The sequence below is a fragment of the Sarcophilus harrisii genome, chromosome 3, assembly GCF_902635505.1.
Source record: "Sarcophilus harrisii chromosome 3, mSarHar1.11, whole genome shotgun sequence".
Classification (NCBI taxonomy): Eukaryota; Metazoa; Chordata; class Mammalia; order Dasyuromorphia; family Dasyuridae; genus Sarcophilus; species Sarcophilus harrisii.
The window spans coordinates 293,093,040-293,114,074 of record NC_045428.1 but is presented as its reverse complement, the minus strand read 5'-3'; the positions used below and the strand labels follow the sequence as shown (position 1 = coordinate 293,114,074).

The window sequence follows — 21,035 nt, the reverse complement described above, 5'->3', positions numbered from 1 at the left end:
TCGGGGTGAGTCCACCTTTACCTCAACACTGCGAGGCGGGCAGATGGACCAGGAGAATCATACCTTGCGGTGTTTCACCAGGTAGTACAGGATTGGGGCTCTGTTGCCACTTTCATGCCGAGGTCTCCACACCAGCTCATAGTAGTCTGTCTTGGATGTCCTCGGAGAGCTGAGGATGATGGGAGCCTCCGCCGGAGACACCTGCCCCTTGGCAGTGGGGCACTGTAAGGAGGCAGGCAGGACTGTTGGCCGAGGCCTCAGAAGTGTCCTGTCAGGGCTGCTAGGCCTAGCGGGTGGTGTGGGAGACTGAGCTGATCCAAACTTGGCCTCTCGCCATGGTTTCAGGGTTGTTCCTAAAAACAAAAGAGAAAAGTAGATGCGAGGAAGAGCCATTTTAAATGCACCTACTTGCCTGAGATTGTTAGAACTTGCCTTTACTGGACATTATTTGCTTGAAAATAGAGAAAAGAGTCAAAGGGAACCAGGAGACTTGGGAAGTGAGACTTTGAAGCTGTGATATGGAAAATAAAAATTATAATAAATGAATATCAGTCATATGTGACTTTTCATGACCCCAAGGACTATACTATCCATGGGTTTTTCTTAAAAACAATCAAGAGTAGGTGTTCAGTTTTTATTCCTGTGGGTTAAGGCAAACATATGTTTGCCATTTCTTTCTCTAGCTCATTTTCATAAAAGGAAACTTAGGTAAACTGGATTAAGTGACATGTTCCAGAGTCACACATCAACTGAGGCCAGATTTCAACTGAGGTTTTCGTGGCTCCAGGACTAGCACTCTGTGCACTCTGGTGCCAGTGAATCATACTAATCTGTACTATACTCCTCTGTAACTAAATAACACCCAGATTTCTGCATTGCCCAGTCAGGCTCCTTCCTAAGATGGGAAGGAGTGTTATGATACTATGACACTGGAGAAGATGGTGTCTGAAATGCTTCCCTTAGACAGCCTGAGTTATAATGCACAGATTATGTGGTTCACATGATTCACGAGTATTAAAAGGTTCTTCTCTCTTTCCTTCTAAGATGATAGAGGCCCAAATATTAAAATTCACCAAATTCAGATTAAAATGTATAAAAAGCCTAATGTATCCAGAGCACTGTACTAGATCCTGGGGGAGATATAAAGATCAATAGGAACCTATTCCTGTCCTTACAGAATATATAATTTTTAAAGCTATATATCAAAGGACATGAATCTTCCATTTAGTACCAATGTGGCCTCGACTCAGTTTTCTCATTGGTGAAATGAGGAGGCTGGAGTAAATAAAGGTCCCCTCCAAATTCACTTCTATGATCCCTGTCCTCATGAAAACACTTAACCTTGTCCAGCATTAATAGGGAGTAGGTAGAAAGGGACTGAGGAGTGCCATTATTCTTTAAGGGCCATTACTATGGAATGCTCAGAACTTTTTCTCCTGTTCTGTTGAGGTAATGAATAGAACTAAGTTGGGGCAGCTAAGGTAGTATAGAATATAGAAATTGAGTTCAAATACGGCCTCAGGCACTTACTGGGTGTATATCCATAGGCATATCATCTAACCCTATTTATCTCAATTTCCTCATCTGTCAAATGAGTTGGGGGAAAAAATGGCCAAGAAAACCCTAAAAGGGATCATGCAGAATCAGTTGGAAAAACTATTTAAGCACCACCAACAACAATGGATTGAGAATAGTATCAGTCGAGTCTGTAGGACAACGAGAAATTAGAAATTAATATAATGAACAATTCTGATGGACATGGCTCTTTTCAACAATAAGATGATTCAGGCCAGTTCCAGTGGTCTTGTGATGAAGAAAGCCATTTACACCCAGAGAGAGGATTGTGGGAGATGAGAGTGGATCACAACATAGCATTTTCACCTTTTTTGTTGTTGTTTGCATTTTATTTTCTTTTTTCCCTTTTTGATATGATTTTTCTTGTGCAGCAAGAGAATTGTATAAATATGTATGTATATTTTGGATTTAACATATATTTTTGCCATGTTTAACATATATTGGATTGTTTGCCATTTAAGGGAGGGGGTGGGATGAAAAGGGGGAAAATTGGAACACAAGGTTTTGCAAAGCTTTAGAAAATTTAGAATTTAGAAATTTTGTTTAATTTAGAAAATTAATTTAGAAAAATTGTTCATGTATAATTCTGAAAATAAAAAGCTTTAAAAAAAAAAGAATTAGAAATCAGCTGAAAGTAGATTAGAATGAGCAAAACAACACTTTCCTCATGATGCCTTCCCCCTTCAGACTGACCAGTTACCTACCTTATACTATTCACAGCATTTTTTGTAAATGTAAAATGCATTTTTCAGAATTTGAGGTTTATATGCAATTCAGTAGTCTATTATAGACTTCCAGACTGTCTCATATTGGTTTTTAATTACACACACACACACACACACACACACACACACACTATGTTCTTTTTCCATTAGTCTTGAATCATTCATGCATATAATTCTCCTTTTTACATCAAGATCCCAAAATCTTCTCAAAATCGAAACACTGATGATTAGCTTTTAATTAACACTTGTTTAACTGAATTAAACTGAAGGGGGGTTGGTTATCTTTTCTTTACTCTACAAAGTTAAAAGTAAGCAATGAATAAAATAGAGACGAAAATGGTGTAGCCAAAAGCATATGGGATGTTTTGGACCAACTCACCTGGCCGGGCTGTCTTCAGCTGTGCCATAGCCTGGGCACTTCCAACTTCATTCTCTGCCATGCACTGGTACACCCCATCATCCTCAGGACCTACGCTCACCACCCGTAGGGCCTTACGGGAGAGACGCAGACGCTGGCTGGAAGCAAGGGGCACAGCATTTCTCAGCCAAAGCACCGAGGGCTGAGGGTTCCCCCGTACTTCACAGGTAAATTTGGCGCTCTGCCCCCATGGGATGATCTGCTGAGATAGTTCCATGGTGACTTCAGGGGGCTCTTCATGGAGGGGAAAAAGGAAGATTACAATGGTTACAAGAGGAAGAAATCTGCTACTTCTACCTATGCTTTAAACTGAATGATATTAGAAAAGTTAAAAGAAGCTGGCTCTCATGAAAACTTTGTTATACTCTGATTCCAGAGTTCCTACTCTGCTATTTGTTCACTGTACAACCTGAGGACCTGACAATATAAGCCTAATTTCACTCATTTGTGAAGGGGAATAATAGTACAAGGAAGGGAAAAGACAAAAATGAAGATGGAGGAAGAGAAAAGACAAAAATGAAGGTGGAGGAAGAGAAAAGACAAAAATGAAGGTGGAGGAAGAGAAAAGACAAAAATGAAGGTGGATGAAGGGAAAAGACAAAAATGAAGGTGGAGGAAGAGAAAAGACAAAAATGAAGGTGGAGGAAGGGAAAAGACAAAAATGAAGGTGGAGGAAGGGAAAAGACAAAAATGAAGGTGGAACTCACCAAACACTTGGACATTGTAGAGGATGACTGCGGCTCCTGGCTCTCCAACTCCATTGTCAGCCATGCATCTGTAGCTTCCAGAGTCCTCCTCACTGGTAGTATCAATTAGGAGGTTGCTGAGCAGGAAACGGGTTTTGTTGTAGCCCACAATATTGGATCCGTCCTTAGCCCAGGTGACTCTTGGAGGAGGGATTCCACTAGCCACACACTCCAGGATAAGGCTCTGGCCCTTGGTCACAATGATGGTCTGAGCTTCTGGAGGGTAAATTATCCTAGCGGCTTCAGCAGTAGAGCCTGAGATGATAGAGAAGAGAAAACAAAAGCATAGAGTCTGTAATCTACTGTTTTCCAAAAGAGACAGATACAAAGTCAGTAATGTTGGCCCGGTAAGACTTGAGAGAATCAAGCTTGAAACACTCTCCCATGGAAAGTAACAAACTCTCGGTGCCTGAGCCACTTGAGATTGTACTCCCAGGGAAAGCAGAGGTCAGTCCTGAACACCCAGCCCCAGGAAAACACGTGAGTGTACCATAACTACCCTCATAGAGCTTCTGACTTAATAAGCACTGCACCAGAGGACCTAATTTCAGAATTCCACTTTGCTCCTGACTAATACTAATACACTTGGAAAAGTCATTTAATTTCCCACTACTTCACTTTCCTCATCCATGAAATGAGAGCTCAGATCAGGTAATTTGTAGAAGAGGGTCTCATTTTTTTGGTCTTATGGACCTCTTTGACAATCTGGTGAAACCTATATATAGACTCTTTTACAGAATAATGTTCTTAAATGCATAAAGTAAAATGCATGGGACTACAAAGCAGTCCAATTCTATTCCCCACCAGCTGTTCTGCTTGATTCTAACTTTATAAACACCATCTCCCTGCCCCCCATGATTCTTGCTGTTCAGTCATATCTGATTCTTCATGAGTCTATTTTGGGGCTTTCTTGGCAAAGGTACTGGAAGAATTTGCCATTTCTTTTTCCAGTTCATTTCACAGATGAGGAAATTGAGGAAAGCAGGGTTAAGTGACTTGTGCAGGGTTACTTAGCCAGTAAACATCTGAAGCCAGATTTGAATGTCTCCCTGGCTCCAACCTGGCTTTCTGTGCTCTATCATGTCACTGAATCTCATCATGAACAATCTTTAACTTTGGTACTCATTATCTCTTCAATATCTCAGTGGTCTCTCCTCTCTTATTAGAGAGTGAAACAAAAAACTCCCAAAGCGTCCTTTTATAGACAGCTCATAACTTCTATAAGTTCTTTAAGAGCAGGGGCTCTTTTTTTTTCTTAGCACTTAACACAGTATCTGGTTTATGGTAAATGCTTGATAATTGTTTTAGTTGGTTATTGACTATTGACTACAGTTACCAAAAATGTAATTTTTTTTTTAAATTCACAGAACTTTGGTTTAAAACCCCTAATAAGAAATCCAACTTTATCTTTCTGATCTTATGATCTTGGTCCTCATGAAACATATATAGTAAGCTTTTGTAATTTCTAATGCTGTTTTTAAAACCCCTAATAAGATATCCAGCTTTATCTTTCTGATCTTATGATCTTGGTCCTCATGAAACATATATATTAAGCTTTTCTAATTTTTAATACTGCACAAGAGTAATTGGGACAAAGACTGAGAAACATAAGTCCATTATAAACTTTTTCATTTCTTCTACATAGGCATAGCAACAGGGGAAAAAATTGGAAACCTTTTGTTTTATGCATGACTACTACTCTCATCCTTCCCTGAAAAAGAAATCTATGAATTTCTGGCAGTATGATGGGAGATGCTGGCTCCTTGTTACAGCTCCCAGAAAAGAGGTGCAAAGGGTGATCTGTTTTAGGGAGAGGGTCAAAATACAGCTTCTCCTTGGGAACACGGCTTCTTAAAGATGAAAGCATTGGTTAAAAAAAAATAACCCTCTAGCCTCTCGATCTTAGAACACTGAGCCTACATTGCTACCTGTGGCTTTCTGAGGAGTGCCATTCTTTGCCTACTGAGACAGGATTGCAGAAAAAGGAGAGAACATGTTCTCAGGCTCCTTCTTCCTTCCTTCCCTCTTCAAAAGGTGAAGCATTCCCCATCCCCAGAAGAACCAGGTTCTCTTACGTCGCACACGAAGCCGATCGCTGGAGACAGAAGTTTTCACTTCCTGAGTCACAGGATTATATGCAGCACACTTATACATCCCTTCATCTTCCTGGCTGGCATTGACAATCTGGAGGTTTCCTGATGGCATGATCAGGTAATTGTCTGTCAAAGAGACAAGGAACAGATAGGACTTCAATTCATGAGTTTTGCTTTGAGCAAGGCAAAGCACATTTTTATCTCTCTATCATAGACCTAGAACTAAGAGGGACTTCAGAAATAATCTAGGTATTTGACAGATGATGAGAAAACGGAGGCTCAGGAAGATGATCAAAGTTCCACAGATATTAAGCACTAGATGCAGACCTCAATCCACAGTCTTTGACTCCAGTGTTTCATTTATTTGACCAAATTGTCCCTCTTTTGTCCCAATCTGTTCCAAATAGGGAAAAGGTGAAAAGGCATGAGAAAACTCATGAATTGCATCTGATTCCCTGGAATGAATCATCTAAAAATGGAGTAAAGGGAGGACATGTAGTGTAATAAAAAAAAAATAGACCACTGGGAAAATACATGCCCTGCTCACTTCACAGAGTTATGGCAAAAATTAAATGAGATAATGAATGTGAAATCACTTTGAAAAACAGTAAGTGTTATAAAACACCTTACCAGTCATGCCTGGGCCAGCTCAAATGCCATTTCCTTTATGAGTCCTTCTCTGAAGCCCTTTGCCAAAATGATTTCTTCCTCTATGTGCTTCTGTTACGATTCCCTAGTAATGCTCCTCCAGAATTACCACAGACTCTATTTTATATCACAACTACTTAAATACAAGCATTATTTTCCCCTACTAGAATGTAAACTCCTTAAGGGTAAGGTCTAATTTATCTTTGTATGTCTGCCAGCATATCATCTTATCATATCATCTTATCTTTGTATCTTTACCACCTCAGCATCTTATACAAAGCAAGCATTTAACAAACATTTGTTGCATGAATGGATGAAATTTAAGCCATCATTGTTATGTCAGCTCAATGAAACTCTGCTTTTCTTAAAACACCTCCCAGAGGAAGCTTATTCTTCGGGATTCCTTTCTCTCTGGGATGTGGGCAGTGGACCCCAGTATGGCGAGGGAAGGTTTAATTAACCAGGGGGCAGATTCTCCTCCTCTTTGACACCCCAACTGCCACTGTGGCTTTCAGCGTCTTTCTGCAGGTAAGATACTGACTTGTCAGTTCCCTCTTTGTTTTGCTTTTCTTCCCGGGGAGAGGGCTTTGTCCCTGCAGCTCCAGACAAGCCATGCCAGGAGACATGTGGGAGTGAGGCAACAGCCCCAGGTGTACTGGTGTTAACAGCAATTCAGTGAGGTGAATGGGGTTCCTATAAATTTTCTGGGGCTGGAGCAAGCTTTGGGGAGAGGTCTGGCTGTCTAGCTTCCGCTGGTGGCAAGAGAGAATTAAAACCCTTCCTTCCCTCATTCCCTGCCTGTGCCCACCCCATCCCCATCTTAGGAAAAATACATACATATGTAGACACTCACACACACACACACAATTCACACACATACATACATGTACAATATAAATGTACACACAACACACACAACATATATGTATACATATACCAACACACATATGTATCATGTGGATATATAAGTATATATTTTATATATATATATATATATATATATATATATATATATGGAAAGAACTTGGTAATAAGGTGAATAAAAGCAACTATGAATCTTGATAATTTTTCCCAAGAATTTTTTCATAGAATAGGCCATTTTTACAAACAAAGACATCTATCTTGGTTTGTGATAGTCTGTATCTCCCTAGTTTTCTGAACTGACACTCAATTAACCAACAAGAATAAAGACCTGCCGTGTGCCAAGCATTGTGCTAGGCATACAAATGCAAATGTGAGACAATCTCTGCTCTCAGCGACCTGCCAGTCTACTCTGAGAAGACTTATCTTTGTCTCCAGATAAGTAAACACTGAATTTATAGCAAAAGAAAAATACACAAAGATTTTGGGGATGATGGGTGAGAGGAGACCAAGAATTCAGGAACGGCTGCTTAAAAGAAGTGGCCCTTGAACTGACCCTTTCCCAGGGGCAAAGGTAAAGAAGAGAGCACATTCTAGGTATAGGGGAGAGCTATGTGGTTTGAAGAAGCCAGAATGGCCACAGGAGGAAATGGCTTTTATGTCTCTAATACATATTCCCTCTTCGCTGTGTTATGTGGCTGGCAACCAGTTTCTCCTGGAGACTGTTTCAGTTTTTTCCTCTATTCTGTAAGGCCTTTAGGTCACATCATGGCAGCAAAGAACACTGCATTTGGGGTTTCATTACTCGTCTTCATTCTATGGGGCCTTAAACTAATTATCTGTGCTTTTCAGTCCCCAGTTTACCCATTTATACAATGGGCAGGTTGAATTAGATGGTTTTTAAGGTTTCCTATTACTCTATAAATTATAATCCTATAATGATGGCTATATGGCTGATGGGAAGCTATGAGGCCCAGTATTCTATCTAATATTCTACTTAGGTAGGTACCTCTAAGATTAACAAAGAAAATCAGAAAAGATTGGCAACGGCATTCAAGAAACTATCTTTTGCCCTTTCTTTGCATCCCTAGTGCTTAGCACAGTTCCCAGCACAGAATAAGCACTTAATAAGTGCTTATTGATTGATTGATAGTAAAACAAAAATAGAAACAAAATGAGTATATCGATTGGGTAATGGCTGAACAAATTGTGTTATATGAATGTAATGGAATATTATTGCACCATAAGGAACAATTCGTGGAGGGATTCGTGGAAATAGGGAAAGAGTTGCATAAAGTGATACAAAGGGAAGAAAGCAAAAACAAGAGAAGTATGTCAAGACACACAATGATGATGATAATGTCAAGGGTAATAATGAAGGGCGTAATCCAATCTCTAAACTCAGAACTGATAAGGAAACACATTTTCCTCTTAGTAAAGTAGGGTTATTATGAGCACGGGGCTTAGTGTATCTTATCAGAAGTAGATACAATGTCAGAAGGCTTTGTTTAAATGGTTTTTCTTCATTACAAAGAAAGTTTGTGAGTGTGTGTGTGGGTGATTGTGTGTATGTGTATTGGGGAGGGAGTGCTCTGCATCATTTTAGACAAGTCTATCCATGTTTCTGTGAATCCCTCATATTTGTTGTTCCTTATGGTGCAATAATATTCTATTACATTCATATACCACAATTTGTTCAGCCATTACTCAATTGATACACACCCATTTTATTGCCATTTTATCATCAATCAATCAACAATAATTATAATGTAAAAACAAAAGGAAAATAATAAAGCTCTTAAATAAAATAAAAGGAATGATCGTGAAATTCCAGTAGCTGTAAGGAAATCAAAAACTATTTCAGGGAAAGAGCTTTTCAGGGTGCTAAAGGGCCCTACATTTGTTTGGCACCAGAGAACCTAGTTTTGAATCCTAGCTCTGCTTTTTACTATTGAGACAAATCAGTTCAGATCTCTCTCATTTCTTATAAAAATTAGGGGAGAAAAAAATAGATCTTTGTCCTACCATCCTACAAAAAAGTTGGATTCATTTCCAAGCAATAATCTCTAACCCATGAGAGATGGCTAAATTTGGGAGGGAGGGAGAGATAGCACATTCTAGGAAATAACAGATATTTTCCTGGTTGGAGGCTCTGAGATGAATGGAGAAAATCCATTAAAAAAAGACCACAAATCCATCACTGTCAGAACTGAGAAGGATCAAATGACAAATGTAGAGATATTCCTCAGGACTGCCAAATGGTGAGATATTCTTTGGGGAAAAGTTAAAAAAAGAAGACAAACATGAGTTCTCTGGTCAATCAAGGGATGGAGTTTTCAATTCAGTTGAACACCTACTGTATTCTAGCCTGAGAATTAACATTCAACTACAACAAATAATCCTGTTAAGGAGGAATACAACATGGGAGCAGCTAAGTAAACACAAGAAAGGCTGAAGAGGGAGAAGGCACTAGAGAGGTTAAGAACAAGAGGTCAAGGAAGTGATATGTGAGCTGGGCAATGAAGATAAGCCCAGGATTTTAAGCAGTAGAATTGAAGAAGAAATGTACTTGAAGCATAAGGGGGTAACCTCAGCAATGGCTGAGTTTGATTAGAATATAGAGTGCATGAAGGAGAATAAGCATCAATAAGTATAGAAAGGGAAGCCAGAACCAGTTTGTCTTTTTGTCTTAGGGACAACAGAAAGCCAGCCAAGGATTCTCAAGACAAGAATGACATTATCAGATCTGAGTTTTTAGAAAGACAATTTAGGCAGCTGTGTGGAATATGAACTGGAGATGGGAGAGACAGGAAGCATTGAATTAAATAAATTCCAACAGCATATCCTAGGGACGATGAAATTCACTCTAGAGACTGGGTGGAGAGGACAACTTCCAATGGTTTAAAGATTTGGGGAAGTAGCAGAAAAATCAGTGCTGAGATTAGGACTTTATTTAGGTACTTTAAGATAGACCAGTAGTTTGCTGACTGAGGCAGTTAATAATTTTTACTAAGCATCTTGAGATTTGCTTAGTAAAATTTGGCTGAGCTCCCCTGTATCCAGTAGAGGCCAAATTGACCTGGAAAGCAGAATTAGCCAAGCAGGAGACAAACTGAGCCTTCCTTAAGCTGGGATACCTCAGAAATTTCTTGCAGTATTCACTTGCTAAACTGGCAATTCCCCTTGCTATGCTACAAAACCAACTCAGACCGACTCATGTCGACCCCCAGCCCAGTGACCAAATTTGATACAGTCATGATATGCCTTCTGAAAACCAGCCCAACCCAAGGATAACCTAAGACCACTGTGATTACTCTTACCCTCTGACCTATGATTTTATCTTAATAACTTGATCAGATCACTAAATCATTATAACCCTCCTTGTGATTTTTGTCTTTATAGCCTCTGCTGCCTAAACCCACCCTGAGATCAGTTCTAATTGTGCTCCAGTGTATACATGTCTGCTTTCTCAGGAGTAATAAATCCACAGATAGAATCTAACTCTTGTTTTTCTTTCTTAGACTAAATGTTGAAAAAGGGTGATGGAACTTTAGGGACCTGAGTAAAAAGCCCAGGAAATACTAGTAGTTTGCTGTCCTTCCCCCCTCCCCACTACTCACCTCTAGAGGCTTCCAGCCATTCTTGTTTGACACTGTAGCGAACCTGGGCTTTTGGATGACTTTCTGGAAGGTCACAAGCAATAACAGCTGTATTCCCCTCGTCCACTTCAATAATATGTTGACCATCAAATTTGAAGTCCTGGAGATCTATGAAAAGAAGGGGAACTGTTTAGTTGGGTTGTTAGAAGTTGTAAACATTAGAGAAACTTTATAAAAAGTCCAAATCTAACTCCTGATTTTTTTTTCTGGCATATTTTTATAATCAGATTATATCACATTTTAAGACATATGGCAGGAAGTCTGGGTTTGAGGTTTGGAAGAATCATCATTTACTATCTACAAAAGTTCACAGGGTTGCATGCATTGAACCTTATTATTTAAGGGGAACTCCCCCAGGTACAATTAAGCTTAGCTGATGGGGAGGGCAGAGAGGATATGAAGGGGGTGAATCAGGAGACTTGACACCTACACTAGATATCTGACTTTTCCATTATATAGATCAGAAAGGAAGGGAATGGCCTTTTTTTTTACTCTTCCCCCCAAAAAGTATTTTTAATCATGTTGGAAATGGTCTGTTTCCTAAAGCATTCATTACCATGTGGATTAGATAAACCACAGAATTTAAGTTAAAAAACACACACACTACAAAATAAAAAGTAGGATGAGCCCTCTTCTTTGGGCTATGCTGGAATACATTTCCTCAACTCTTCTCCCAGGTTATAATATAGAACGTTATCAGATCTGAGACTGTGATCAAGTTACAACCAGGATACTAGTTGAGTTATTATTATAATTGTGATATCAATGATGTAATAATAGCTCATATTTCTATTGCACTTTTATGCTTTATAAATCCAAGTGCACACATTATCTTATTTGATCTTTGTAAAAAATACTGAGAGATAGCATAGGAAACAGTATGATCTCCTTTTTATAGCTGGGAAAATTGAGGCTCAAAGGCTCAGTGTTAAGTTGCTCTCCCTTCCTCCACTTCCAAGATTAAATTGTTAATAATTTGCAGAGTTAGCAACTAAACCCTGAATTTCCAGATCCAATGTTTTCCTATTATATTAGGGCTACATAGAAAATGACCTCAATCTTGACACATGTGAATAGTTCAATCTGCATGGATGAGCCCTGTCCTAGGAAAGATGGAAAAAGTTCAGAGATCCTCTAAGGCACAGAAAGGGGAAGGGCAGGAAAAGAAGACAGACCAGAAGGGGTTAACTTGGCCAGTATAGATTACTTTTGGTTTAATTAGCACAGGCGAAGTTACTGAAGTCTATGAGAACCTGTCTGATTGTCCTCAACAGGCTGGATAAAGGACAGTCAGGCTTTTGAGCATGAGAGAAAATGGGGCATCTGGGGGAAAGTGGCAAGCTCGTGTAAATATCTCTTAAAAGATTATGATGAAATGAGGAGGAATAGGAGCAAATCCTCAAATCAAAATAAGTAGAATAAGAATCTTTGGTGACATCTCTTCTCACCTTTTTAAAAAAATGAGACTAAGGTTTAAAGAGATTCCAAAAGGAATCCTATGTGATACACAGATACACACACACACACACACACACACACACACACACACACACACCTGTTTTCTCATCTCAAAATAACAGAAACTAACTCACAGTCATCAAATAACATGCCAAGTGCTATGCAAAACTTAAAAGTTTTCAGTCTCCTAACTCTTCCTCTCCCTTCCTTTATCTTTTATTTCCCATCTCCCCCAAGAAAGATTTTTGATGTATTAAGGGTATTGTTTTCTCCACCACATTACCACAAGTCTTCTTAGATTATGAGAACCAATAGCATTAGAAGTTATTGTGAAATGACTACAAGACACTACCTCCTTTTGTTGTTTTTTTTCCCCTCTAGCTCTTGAGAAGGCAATAGGCAGGAATAAAGTCATATCTCTCATAAAAGAGCCCATTTAGGGTTTTCTTGGCAAAGATACTGGAGTGGATTTGACATTTCCTTCCCCAGTTGATTTGCTAGATGGGGAAACTGAGGCAGAATTAAGTGACTTGCCCAGGGTCACACAGCTAGTATGGGTCTGAAGTCAGATTTGAACTTAGAAAGATAAGCCTTCCTAATTGCAGGCTGAGTACTCTTTTCACTGCCCCACTTAGATGCCCAAATGCCAAAGAGTAATTACCAAATTCAGAACTACAGGCACTACACAAAGCAAAGAGATCAGACCCCCTAGGATTTTTCAGATAGTTTTCCACTTAGAAGAAATGTCATAATCTGAAAAATATCATCCTTCCTAGTTAGAATAGAAATGCATTTGGGTTTCTGAACTTCAATCCCTGCCCCTTTGACTTGAGTATACTTTACACTGTGCAGCAAAACTCAAATGGCCTTTAAGGTTCCCATAGCTACTGGGGTACCTGACCCAGAGCAAATGTTTACTGATTAATTGAATTGTATTGTCCTATCCAAGTCTGGCTAAATGTGACTATTTTTACCAAAGTTTTACTCCGGTGTCTCATTGGGACATTAGTGTGATTCTATTTTCAAAGGTCATGTTATTAAAGCCCAGATTCTAGCAGATTTGACAAAATTGGAAAGGCTTCAAGTATGGACCTGATAAATAAATGTATGAAGTCACTAGGTTCAAACAGGTTCATCAGCAGGTTGGACTTGACCACTGAAACTTCTGAAGGAAGTGTACCAAGTCAATGTAGAGTGGTGATCAGCATCAATGAGGGGAGGGCTCACACTGAGGAAAGCCTAAATTCTCAAAATATTGAAGCAAGGGAAAAAATCCACATCTAACTTTAGTTTTACCAAAACTAAGTCGATAAATATTTATTATGCACCTACCATGTGCCAAGCACTTTGTTAAGTACTGGGGATACAAAGCAAAGTTGAAAACCAATCTCTGTTGTCAAGAAAAGCTTCTTGTAGAGATATATGAGATGACAGACTTAGAGTTGGAAAGTCACTTAATCAAGACTAATTATTTTACAGATGGAGAAAGTAAAGTCCAAAGAGATTATTAACTTGCTCAATACCACACAAGATGAACTCAGAAACATTTACTCCAAATCCAATTCTCTTTCCACTCTACAACTCTGCTCCTCCACTGTGGATTAGGGTGAGAGATAATGCATTACCATATATAGGATCTGAGGAGACAAGGATAATGACAAGTTGCCTAAATTAGCACTTTGTATTTCTCTAATGTACTTCAATTATAAATAGCTCCCTTCTATTAGACTGTAGGCTCCTTGAGGACAGCTGACATGTCTTAATTAGCTTCAATGAATTGATCCATAATGCTGGAGAGCTTTTCATCTTAGGAAATGGAAGGGCCATGTTTAGAGATAAGGATGACCTGAATAATGAAAAATTAAAACATGGCCCTTGCTCAAAATATTCTAGTGAAATATCTGGAACTTCATTTTTTCAAAGCAAATGGAATTTTTTTAAAGCAAAGATACTAATCCTCTTTCAGGATGGTGCAAATAGTATATGCTAAGTTGGGAGGTTCCAAACAAAGCAAGTTTTGAATTATTGAAGGCTTACGAGCATCTGAATCATTCCTTAATGGCTAAGAAGAACTCTCTTTTGTGATCTGATGGTAGGATTGTATTTTTTTCTTTCTCCTAAATGTTCCAAAGAAATTTGCTTAGAGCAAAAATAAATTTAAATTAGAAATGTGCAACTGAAATGAATTTTGGAACCAGTGTCATCTCCACCTTAACAACATGGTACTTATGGACACATTGCAATTGAAGGCTTTTTACAGAACCATCTGACCATGCAAATTCTGGTAGAGATCATACATCCTGTGCTTCAAGGGAGCCACAAAAATAGAAAACACCAATCATATCTTTCTGCAATCCATTTCCATTTCTTTTGCATTGTTCAGGACAATGGAGACATTCATTTAGATAGGGAAGTACTAAAGTTTGCCTTACAAATGAAAAAAAAGAAAAGAAAAGAAAAGAAAGAAAACTGGCCCTAACATTCTGGTGTCAAAATGTCCATAACAGTCAGGGCAGATGGAGCAGAAGTATACTCTAACTTAGTTTGTCCACATGTGCCATCTAGCAGGCTAGCCTTCCAAGCTTAAAAAAAAAGTCATCAACACAATAATCATTTCACCAGGAAAAAAGAAAAGTTCCCATTTGGCTGCCTAAGTTAAACCTTAAAGTTTTTCTAATTGACGAAAGGCAGAGTAATAAAGTGATTAACAGTGTACCTTCCCCCCATTTTCTAGAGTTACAGGGAGAAAAGGCAAACAGAGCAGGGATTATGACTGTGTCTAATCAGCCATAGGGCAGATGCAGATGAAGAAAGAAGATGAGGTTGGCAGCATATTAGAAAAACCAGGCTTTAGCCCAAAAGTCTGCTATGCTGTTTGACCAGTACAGCCTCTGTCCTCAATCAGGCTACCAACCTGGGGAATAAGACCAGCTTTTAAAAGCAAAAATAGGGATGGCGAACTGTTGCTATAGAAAGATGGGTCAGATCTTCATGGAGAAATCATCTGATCTAACACCTGCCTCTGTCTCCATACTGATACATTTGAAAAATCCATTAGAAAGAATGTTTTTCCAGCATCAATCTCTTTTTTCCTCTCCACCTCCATCCTTTGCATCCTCCCTTTGTGCATTCTGCTAGCTCCATTTATTAAGTAGTCCACATTAATCAAATGGTTACATGTCACCTTATGTTGGTTTTTCAATTCTTAACACATGACGTGTATCATAGCAGTCTTTTGGGACCATCTCTTTCTTTGTTGTGGTTGCTAATACTTATCAGGAACACACAATGTGCTGGGCATTATATTTGGCATAGTTCCTACCCTCTAGGAGTTTACATACCAAGGTGACGTGATATATATATCAAAGTACAATTATAGTTGAACTCCCAATTTCACAGGGTGAGGTCATACTGATTCACATGTGCATGCTTTGTACAGCATGATGAATGTTTCAATTTACATGGTACCCTGGTTCACATTTGCACAGTATGCTAGGCACGGGAAACCTATGGAGGAGTGCCAACATTAGCAGTGCCACGTGAATAGTTGTCCCTATCAAAGCTACATTACTACAGAATATATGAAATTTAGTGTTTAGTAGTATGGCTAAGTAGCCAGATAGCACTATACTTTGAAAGAGGAAGAATTGGATTCAAATTCTGCTTTTGACATTTATGAGATTTATGATCTTGAAAAAGTCACTTGATTTCTTCTGTTTCAATTTCCTTATCTGTGAAATGGCTTCTAAGGTCCACTTCAATTCTAAATTAGGATTAAACATTTAATTAAGACTATGAAGTCTGTGGCAACCTATTATGTTAAATTTTTTTAAAAAATAAAATGTAGTTATTAAGTCAAGAAGCACTAATTAAACAAATACTAAGTTCTGGATACTGTGCTAAATGATGTAAATTTAAAGAGTCAAAAGATAAAGCTTTTTGCCTTTAAGGAATTCACAATCCAATGGGGAAGATCATAGGCAAATTATGTAGAAACAAGATAGATGCAAGATAAATTAGAGATAATAAACCTAAGTCATGAGTTCATATCCTTCAGTTTTCATTAGATTGAATAGTAGATAGTTCATTAATTGTCTCATTTCATACTGCCATCTTTTCTTCTCTTTTCTACCATTTTCACATAACAAAATTAGTAGCTTTTTTGTTTGCCTTTTGGATGGGAGGGGGAGACATCTTACCTCTGAAGACATAATGGAGCACAGTGGATAGAGTGTTGGGCTTACAGTTGAGACCAGGTCTTAAAAGGCTGTCTCTGGCATTTACGTGTCCAGACTCAGAACCAGTCACTTAACTCTCATGGGTTTCAGGTCCAAAGGATTCATCTGCTAAGTCCCCTGTTGCTACTCCAGACTTAATTGTGTTGCACAAACTTAGCATCAACTCACTTTTAAAACGTAATTTCCTTTTTATTTCCTGTCTCTCTATAGGTTTGCCCCTTCCTCTCTAAGCACTGAGTCAAAGTTCATTTCTAGACAAGGAACAAACCAGTACCAGAAAAAAGCCAGCATCATCTTGACGCTGAAAAGCAAACAGATGTGACCATTTCTGTATTAGCTCAGAATCCTTATGAAGACTCTGGCTTCCCATCCTCCCATCCTTCACTAACACTCTGATCTTCTGGCCGCCCCCTCTGCTGCCCATCTCCCCCGCCACGCTTGTTTCTGGCCAGGTATGGATCAGATCCACCAAGCTGTGGTGTCACCACAAGGGGCTTGTTGGGCAATGCTGTCTGGACTGGGAGGCAGTAACATTGCCCACGGCAAGTTTCTGATAGTTCTATCCCCCAACCAACACGGGCTTCAGGCAGCAACATGTCTGTTCAGGGACTTGCCAGGTTAGGAACCATGGGAAGGCTTCCCATGAAGGTTTCCATTACTGGAAACACTGTTTTCATTTTCCTCCCAGGTCCTTCCAGTCGCCTTCTGCAGAATGCCAGTGGTACTGAATCCTAGAACACTCTTAAGTGAGGGCATATAACAAATTGTAATGGGAAAATCAACATGACTGGGAGTCAGAGACAGATGGGTCCATCCATCTCTGATTTTCATGTGGTCATCTAAATATATGAGCATTTCACAAGTTCTTCATGCTTCTGTTCTGATCTATAAACTGAGGATAATATCACTAGATTCAGCATGATATAGTGAATAGATCCAAGAAATACCTGGGTTAAAAATCCCACTATGGATATTTACTAGCTGTGTGACCCTGGACAAATCACTTAACTCCTCTGTGCCTCAGTTTTCCTATCTGTTAAAAAGCAAGGATTGGAGCTTATGGCCTTTCATCTCAAAAACTATGACCCTGTGAATAAAGATGAACATGTCAGAGTATTACTGTGCTAAGTGAACACATAGCAATAGTCACCCTAATGGCTGAAGCTGAAAAACTACAATATTATATAAAATCAAAATAAAGGCTTGATTTTAAAACCAGTTAGGTATTATTTTCTTTAGGGGGTATGTAGGAAGGGGTTAGGATGGAGTTTCCGAAAGCTCATGTTTCAGTGTAATAGTAGATAGAACCTGAACTTGGAATCAGGAAGACCTGTATTCAAAGCCTTCCTAAGATATCTAGCTGTGTGACCTGGGAAAGTCACTTAAGTGTTCATGCCTCAGTTTTGCCATCTGTAAAATGAGGGAACTGAATTCAATGACTTTAAAATCTGAGATTCTGTGGAGAGCTATTGCCACTATTCACAGTCAAACAAAAGAAAATCAATAATATTTGGAATAGGGCCCAAACAGGTTCCATACATCAAGAAACAATGATTTCACAATATGGGGAAACCCTCTCTATTTATACAATCTATATCTTAGTTTCAAGTCTTAGAAAGCTGTCCCAAACTCAGAGATTTTAAGTAACTTTTCCAAGATCACATAGATATCAAATATAAGGTATGAAATCTAAATTCAGGCTTTCATATTTCCAAGACCTGTCTTCTATTCACTATGTCTGGCTACCTCTTTAAATAGGTTTCCCAAAGCCAAACCTCGCCCCCCATTATTCAGCAAAATCAAGATGGTCATGTGTAGAAATCATCACTGTGTCAAGGCAGAGTAATCAGCAGGAATGTTCAGAAAACAGGCATCAGCTGCAGGTGGTGATGATGCTTCACCTTGTGTGGATTCAGAAGGCTGCTCTCACATGAGTTTTCTAAACAGCTCTGAAGTTACCAAGACAATGTTAAGTCTGGAGTTCTACCCTGACAGCCATGGAAATGTAACTCATTGTCGATCAAACTTTCTGATTAAGGAATGGCTTTCTTGCCAACTTACTGGTTTCTTCAAATTAAAAAAAGAAAATTCTTGTTAATCTAATAAATTTTCCTAGAGTTAAAACATACTCTGTATTGTGCTTGAGAATCTGGGTGACTATGGTCTAGTCACTTAATCCCTATATGCTTCATTTTCCTTATCTATAAAATTAGGATAATAAGAACACTTACCATCCAGGATTGCTGTGAGAATAAAGTAAGATAATATTTATACAGTTTTTTGTGAACTTTAAAGCATATATAAATGCTAAATACATACATACATATATATATATATATATATATATATATATACACACATACACACACATTTTGTTGAGGCAATTGGGGTTAAGTGACTTGCCCAAGGTCACACAACTAGGAAGTGTTAAGTGTCTAAGGCCAGATTTGGATTCAGGTCCTCCTGACTTCAGGACTGGTGCTCTATCCACTGCACCACCTAGCTGTCCCTGCTAAATATTATATTAACTTGTACTTAGTGAGGAGAACCAAGGGAACATTGTACCCAGCAACAAGATTATGGGATGATCAACTGTGATGGACTTGGTTCTTTTCAACAATGAGGCCATTTAAGACAGTTCCAATAGACTTATGATGGAGAGAGCCATCTGCATTCAGAGAGAGGGGACTGAATGTGGATCACAACATAGTATTTTCACCTTTTTTTAATTGTTGTTGTTAGCTTGCTTATTTTTTTCTTTCTCATTCTCCCCTCCCTTTGATCTGATTTTTCTTGTACAGCATAATAAATGTGGAAATGTTTAAAAAAACTTGCACTTAGATCTGAACAGTGAAGAAAACTTGGGAATGCAGGAGAAAAGAGAAGACAAAAGAAAGAGAAGGAAGAAAGCTTCCCTTTTTTTAAAGGGAAGTTTTTTTTTTCTCCAAAGTCATAAAATGATTTGCAAGGAGCTCACTTGATATTTCAAATTTCTTGGCTTCCTTAAAGTAAAAATAATTTAAAAAGGCATAATAGAGAACTAAAGATGTAATTAATCTTTTAAGACAAGTCAAGGACGAGAGCCATGTTTTCACTGGGTATTGAAGCCAAGTGAAGGTTAACTCTTAATGCAGAAGATGTTTGCAGGATATCTTGTTCATCTGACTCTTGAGTGTTGCTATGAGATGGTGTTGGTCAGCAGGATGGAGAGTTTCTTTTGGATTTGATCAAGGAATGAAATGAGTGGAAAAAATATACTTAAGAGAAAAAAAAGATGAAAAAATGTTTTTCTTGCCTGAAACCCACATAATGCATGTTTCTCTGATCACCCAAATATAAGCTATAAACTTAACAGTGGGAAAATGAATGTGCATCCTGGTGGTCTGGATTAATCATGGCCTAAACTGGATCCTGGTGTGGCCTTAAGCAATGCTGGCAGGGATTGTGCATAAAAAGAAAGAGAAAAAAAATAGAAAATGGTGAATCCTAAGATACTCATATAGGCACATAAGGAGCAGAAAAGAGACAAATACTTCAGCCAAGCAATGTGCATGGGGAATTTAAGAGAAGTATTATTCAAAAAATACAAGAATTAGTGTACTGGGTTAGACTGTACTGACCAACAACAATAATTAATTTTTATATAACTCTTTAAGGTTTGCAGAGTACTTTGTCTCACTTAATCCTTACAAATACCCTTGAAAGACAATGCTATTAATATCCCCATTTTGCAGATGATGAAACTAAGTCCGAGAGAGATAAAGTGATTTGCCAGATGCCAAAATGTATAAGGCAAGACTTAAACTTGTCATTTGTCTCAAAGTTCAGCATTCCATCCACCATACCACACAACATACTTTCACCTATGGGCACTAATGTGTATTTTGTATTCCAACAGTGTATTACCTGCTATAAAAGTACTTTTAAAATTTGTCCTCAATTTACCTGATACAAGCTTCAAGATAAGGCATTTGATTTCAGTGTATTGAAACCTGGTAAACAACTCTGTGTTTACTCTCTATACTTTTGAAGTTTTCATAAGCTTTTACCAAATCTTTTCTCAGTCTTCATCTTCTCACAATGCAGTGTCTTTCTCTTTTTGGGATATTATCATTGTTTTTAGCCTGGTCCTCATAAAGCAGCCCTTCCATCAATCTGATCATTTCTGCAGTCCTCTTATTTCCTGTCACCTTCTCTTTTGGAACCCATCCAAGAAAATAATAATCTACTAGTTCTTTCTAGTTCTCCTTATATTGGATGGGCTCTTTCTAATGATAACATATGCATTTTTGTTTGTCACCAGTTCTACGGTCTTACTCATGAGTTCCTTTAAAAATCCCATATGGATGGATGTGATCTAGTCCTGATCAACAACCAATTCATCGATCATATTTAGACCATCTGATGTACTTACCATTATTTGTTCTAATGCCTCTCTTTTGCTACTTATCTCTGAACAATGAGAAATACTGGGAATCCCTCTAACATATTCTTTAATACATATTAAGACATATTATTCATTTTAGTATATTTGCTATCTCTTTTTCATCTCTGTATAACTCTTAAGATGACCTGAGCTTCTAGTCTTCCTGTTAGTACTCATCCCAATCCAAG

General features: G+C 38.5%; 1 protein-coding gene across 3 annotated transcripts in view; it reads right to left on the bottom strand.

Annotated features, from left to right (window-relative positions):
- The window catches only part of BOC (BOC cell adhesion associated, oncogene regulated), a 98,596-nt gene that overhangs the window by 19,302 nt on the left and 58,259 nt on the right, over positions 1 to 21,035 (bottom strand). For all 3 annotated transcript variants that reach the window (XM_023499000.2, XM_003763587.2, XM_031959669.1), the window contains exons 5-9: positions 10,687 to 10,833; positions 5,540 to 5,683; positions 3,426 to 3,719; positions 2,680 to 2,952; positions 64 to 353 (exon numbers count right to left, since the gene is read on the bottom strand). In XM_023499000.2, coding sequence (XP_023354768.1) covers positions 64 to 353; positions 2,680 to 2,952; positions 3,426 to 3,719; positions 5,540 to 5,683; positions 10,687 to 10,833 — 1,148 coding nt within the window. The remainder of the gene's footprint in view (positions 1 to 63; positions 354 to 2,679; positions 2,953 to 3,425; positions 3,720 to 5,539; positions 5,684 to 10,686; positions 10,834 to 21,035) is intronic.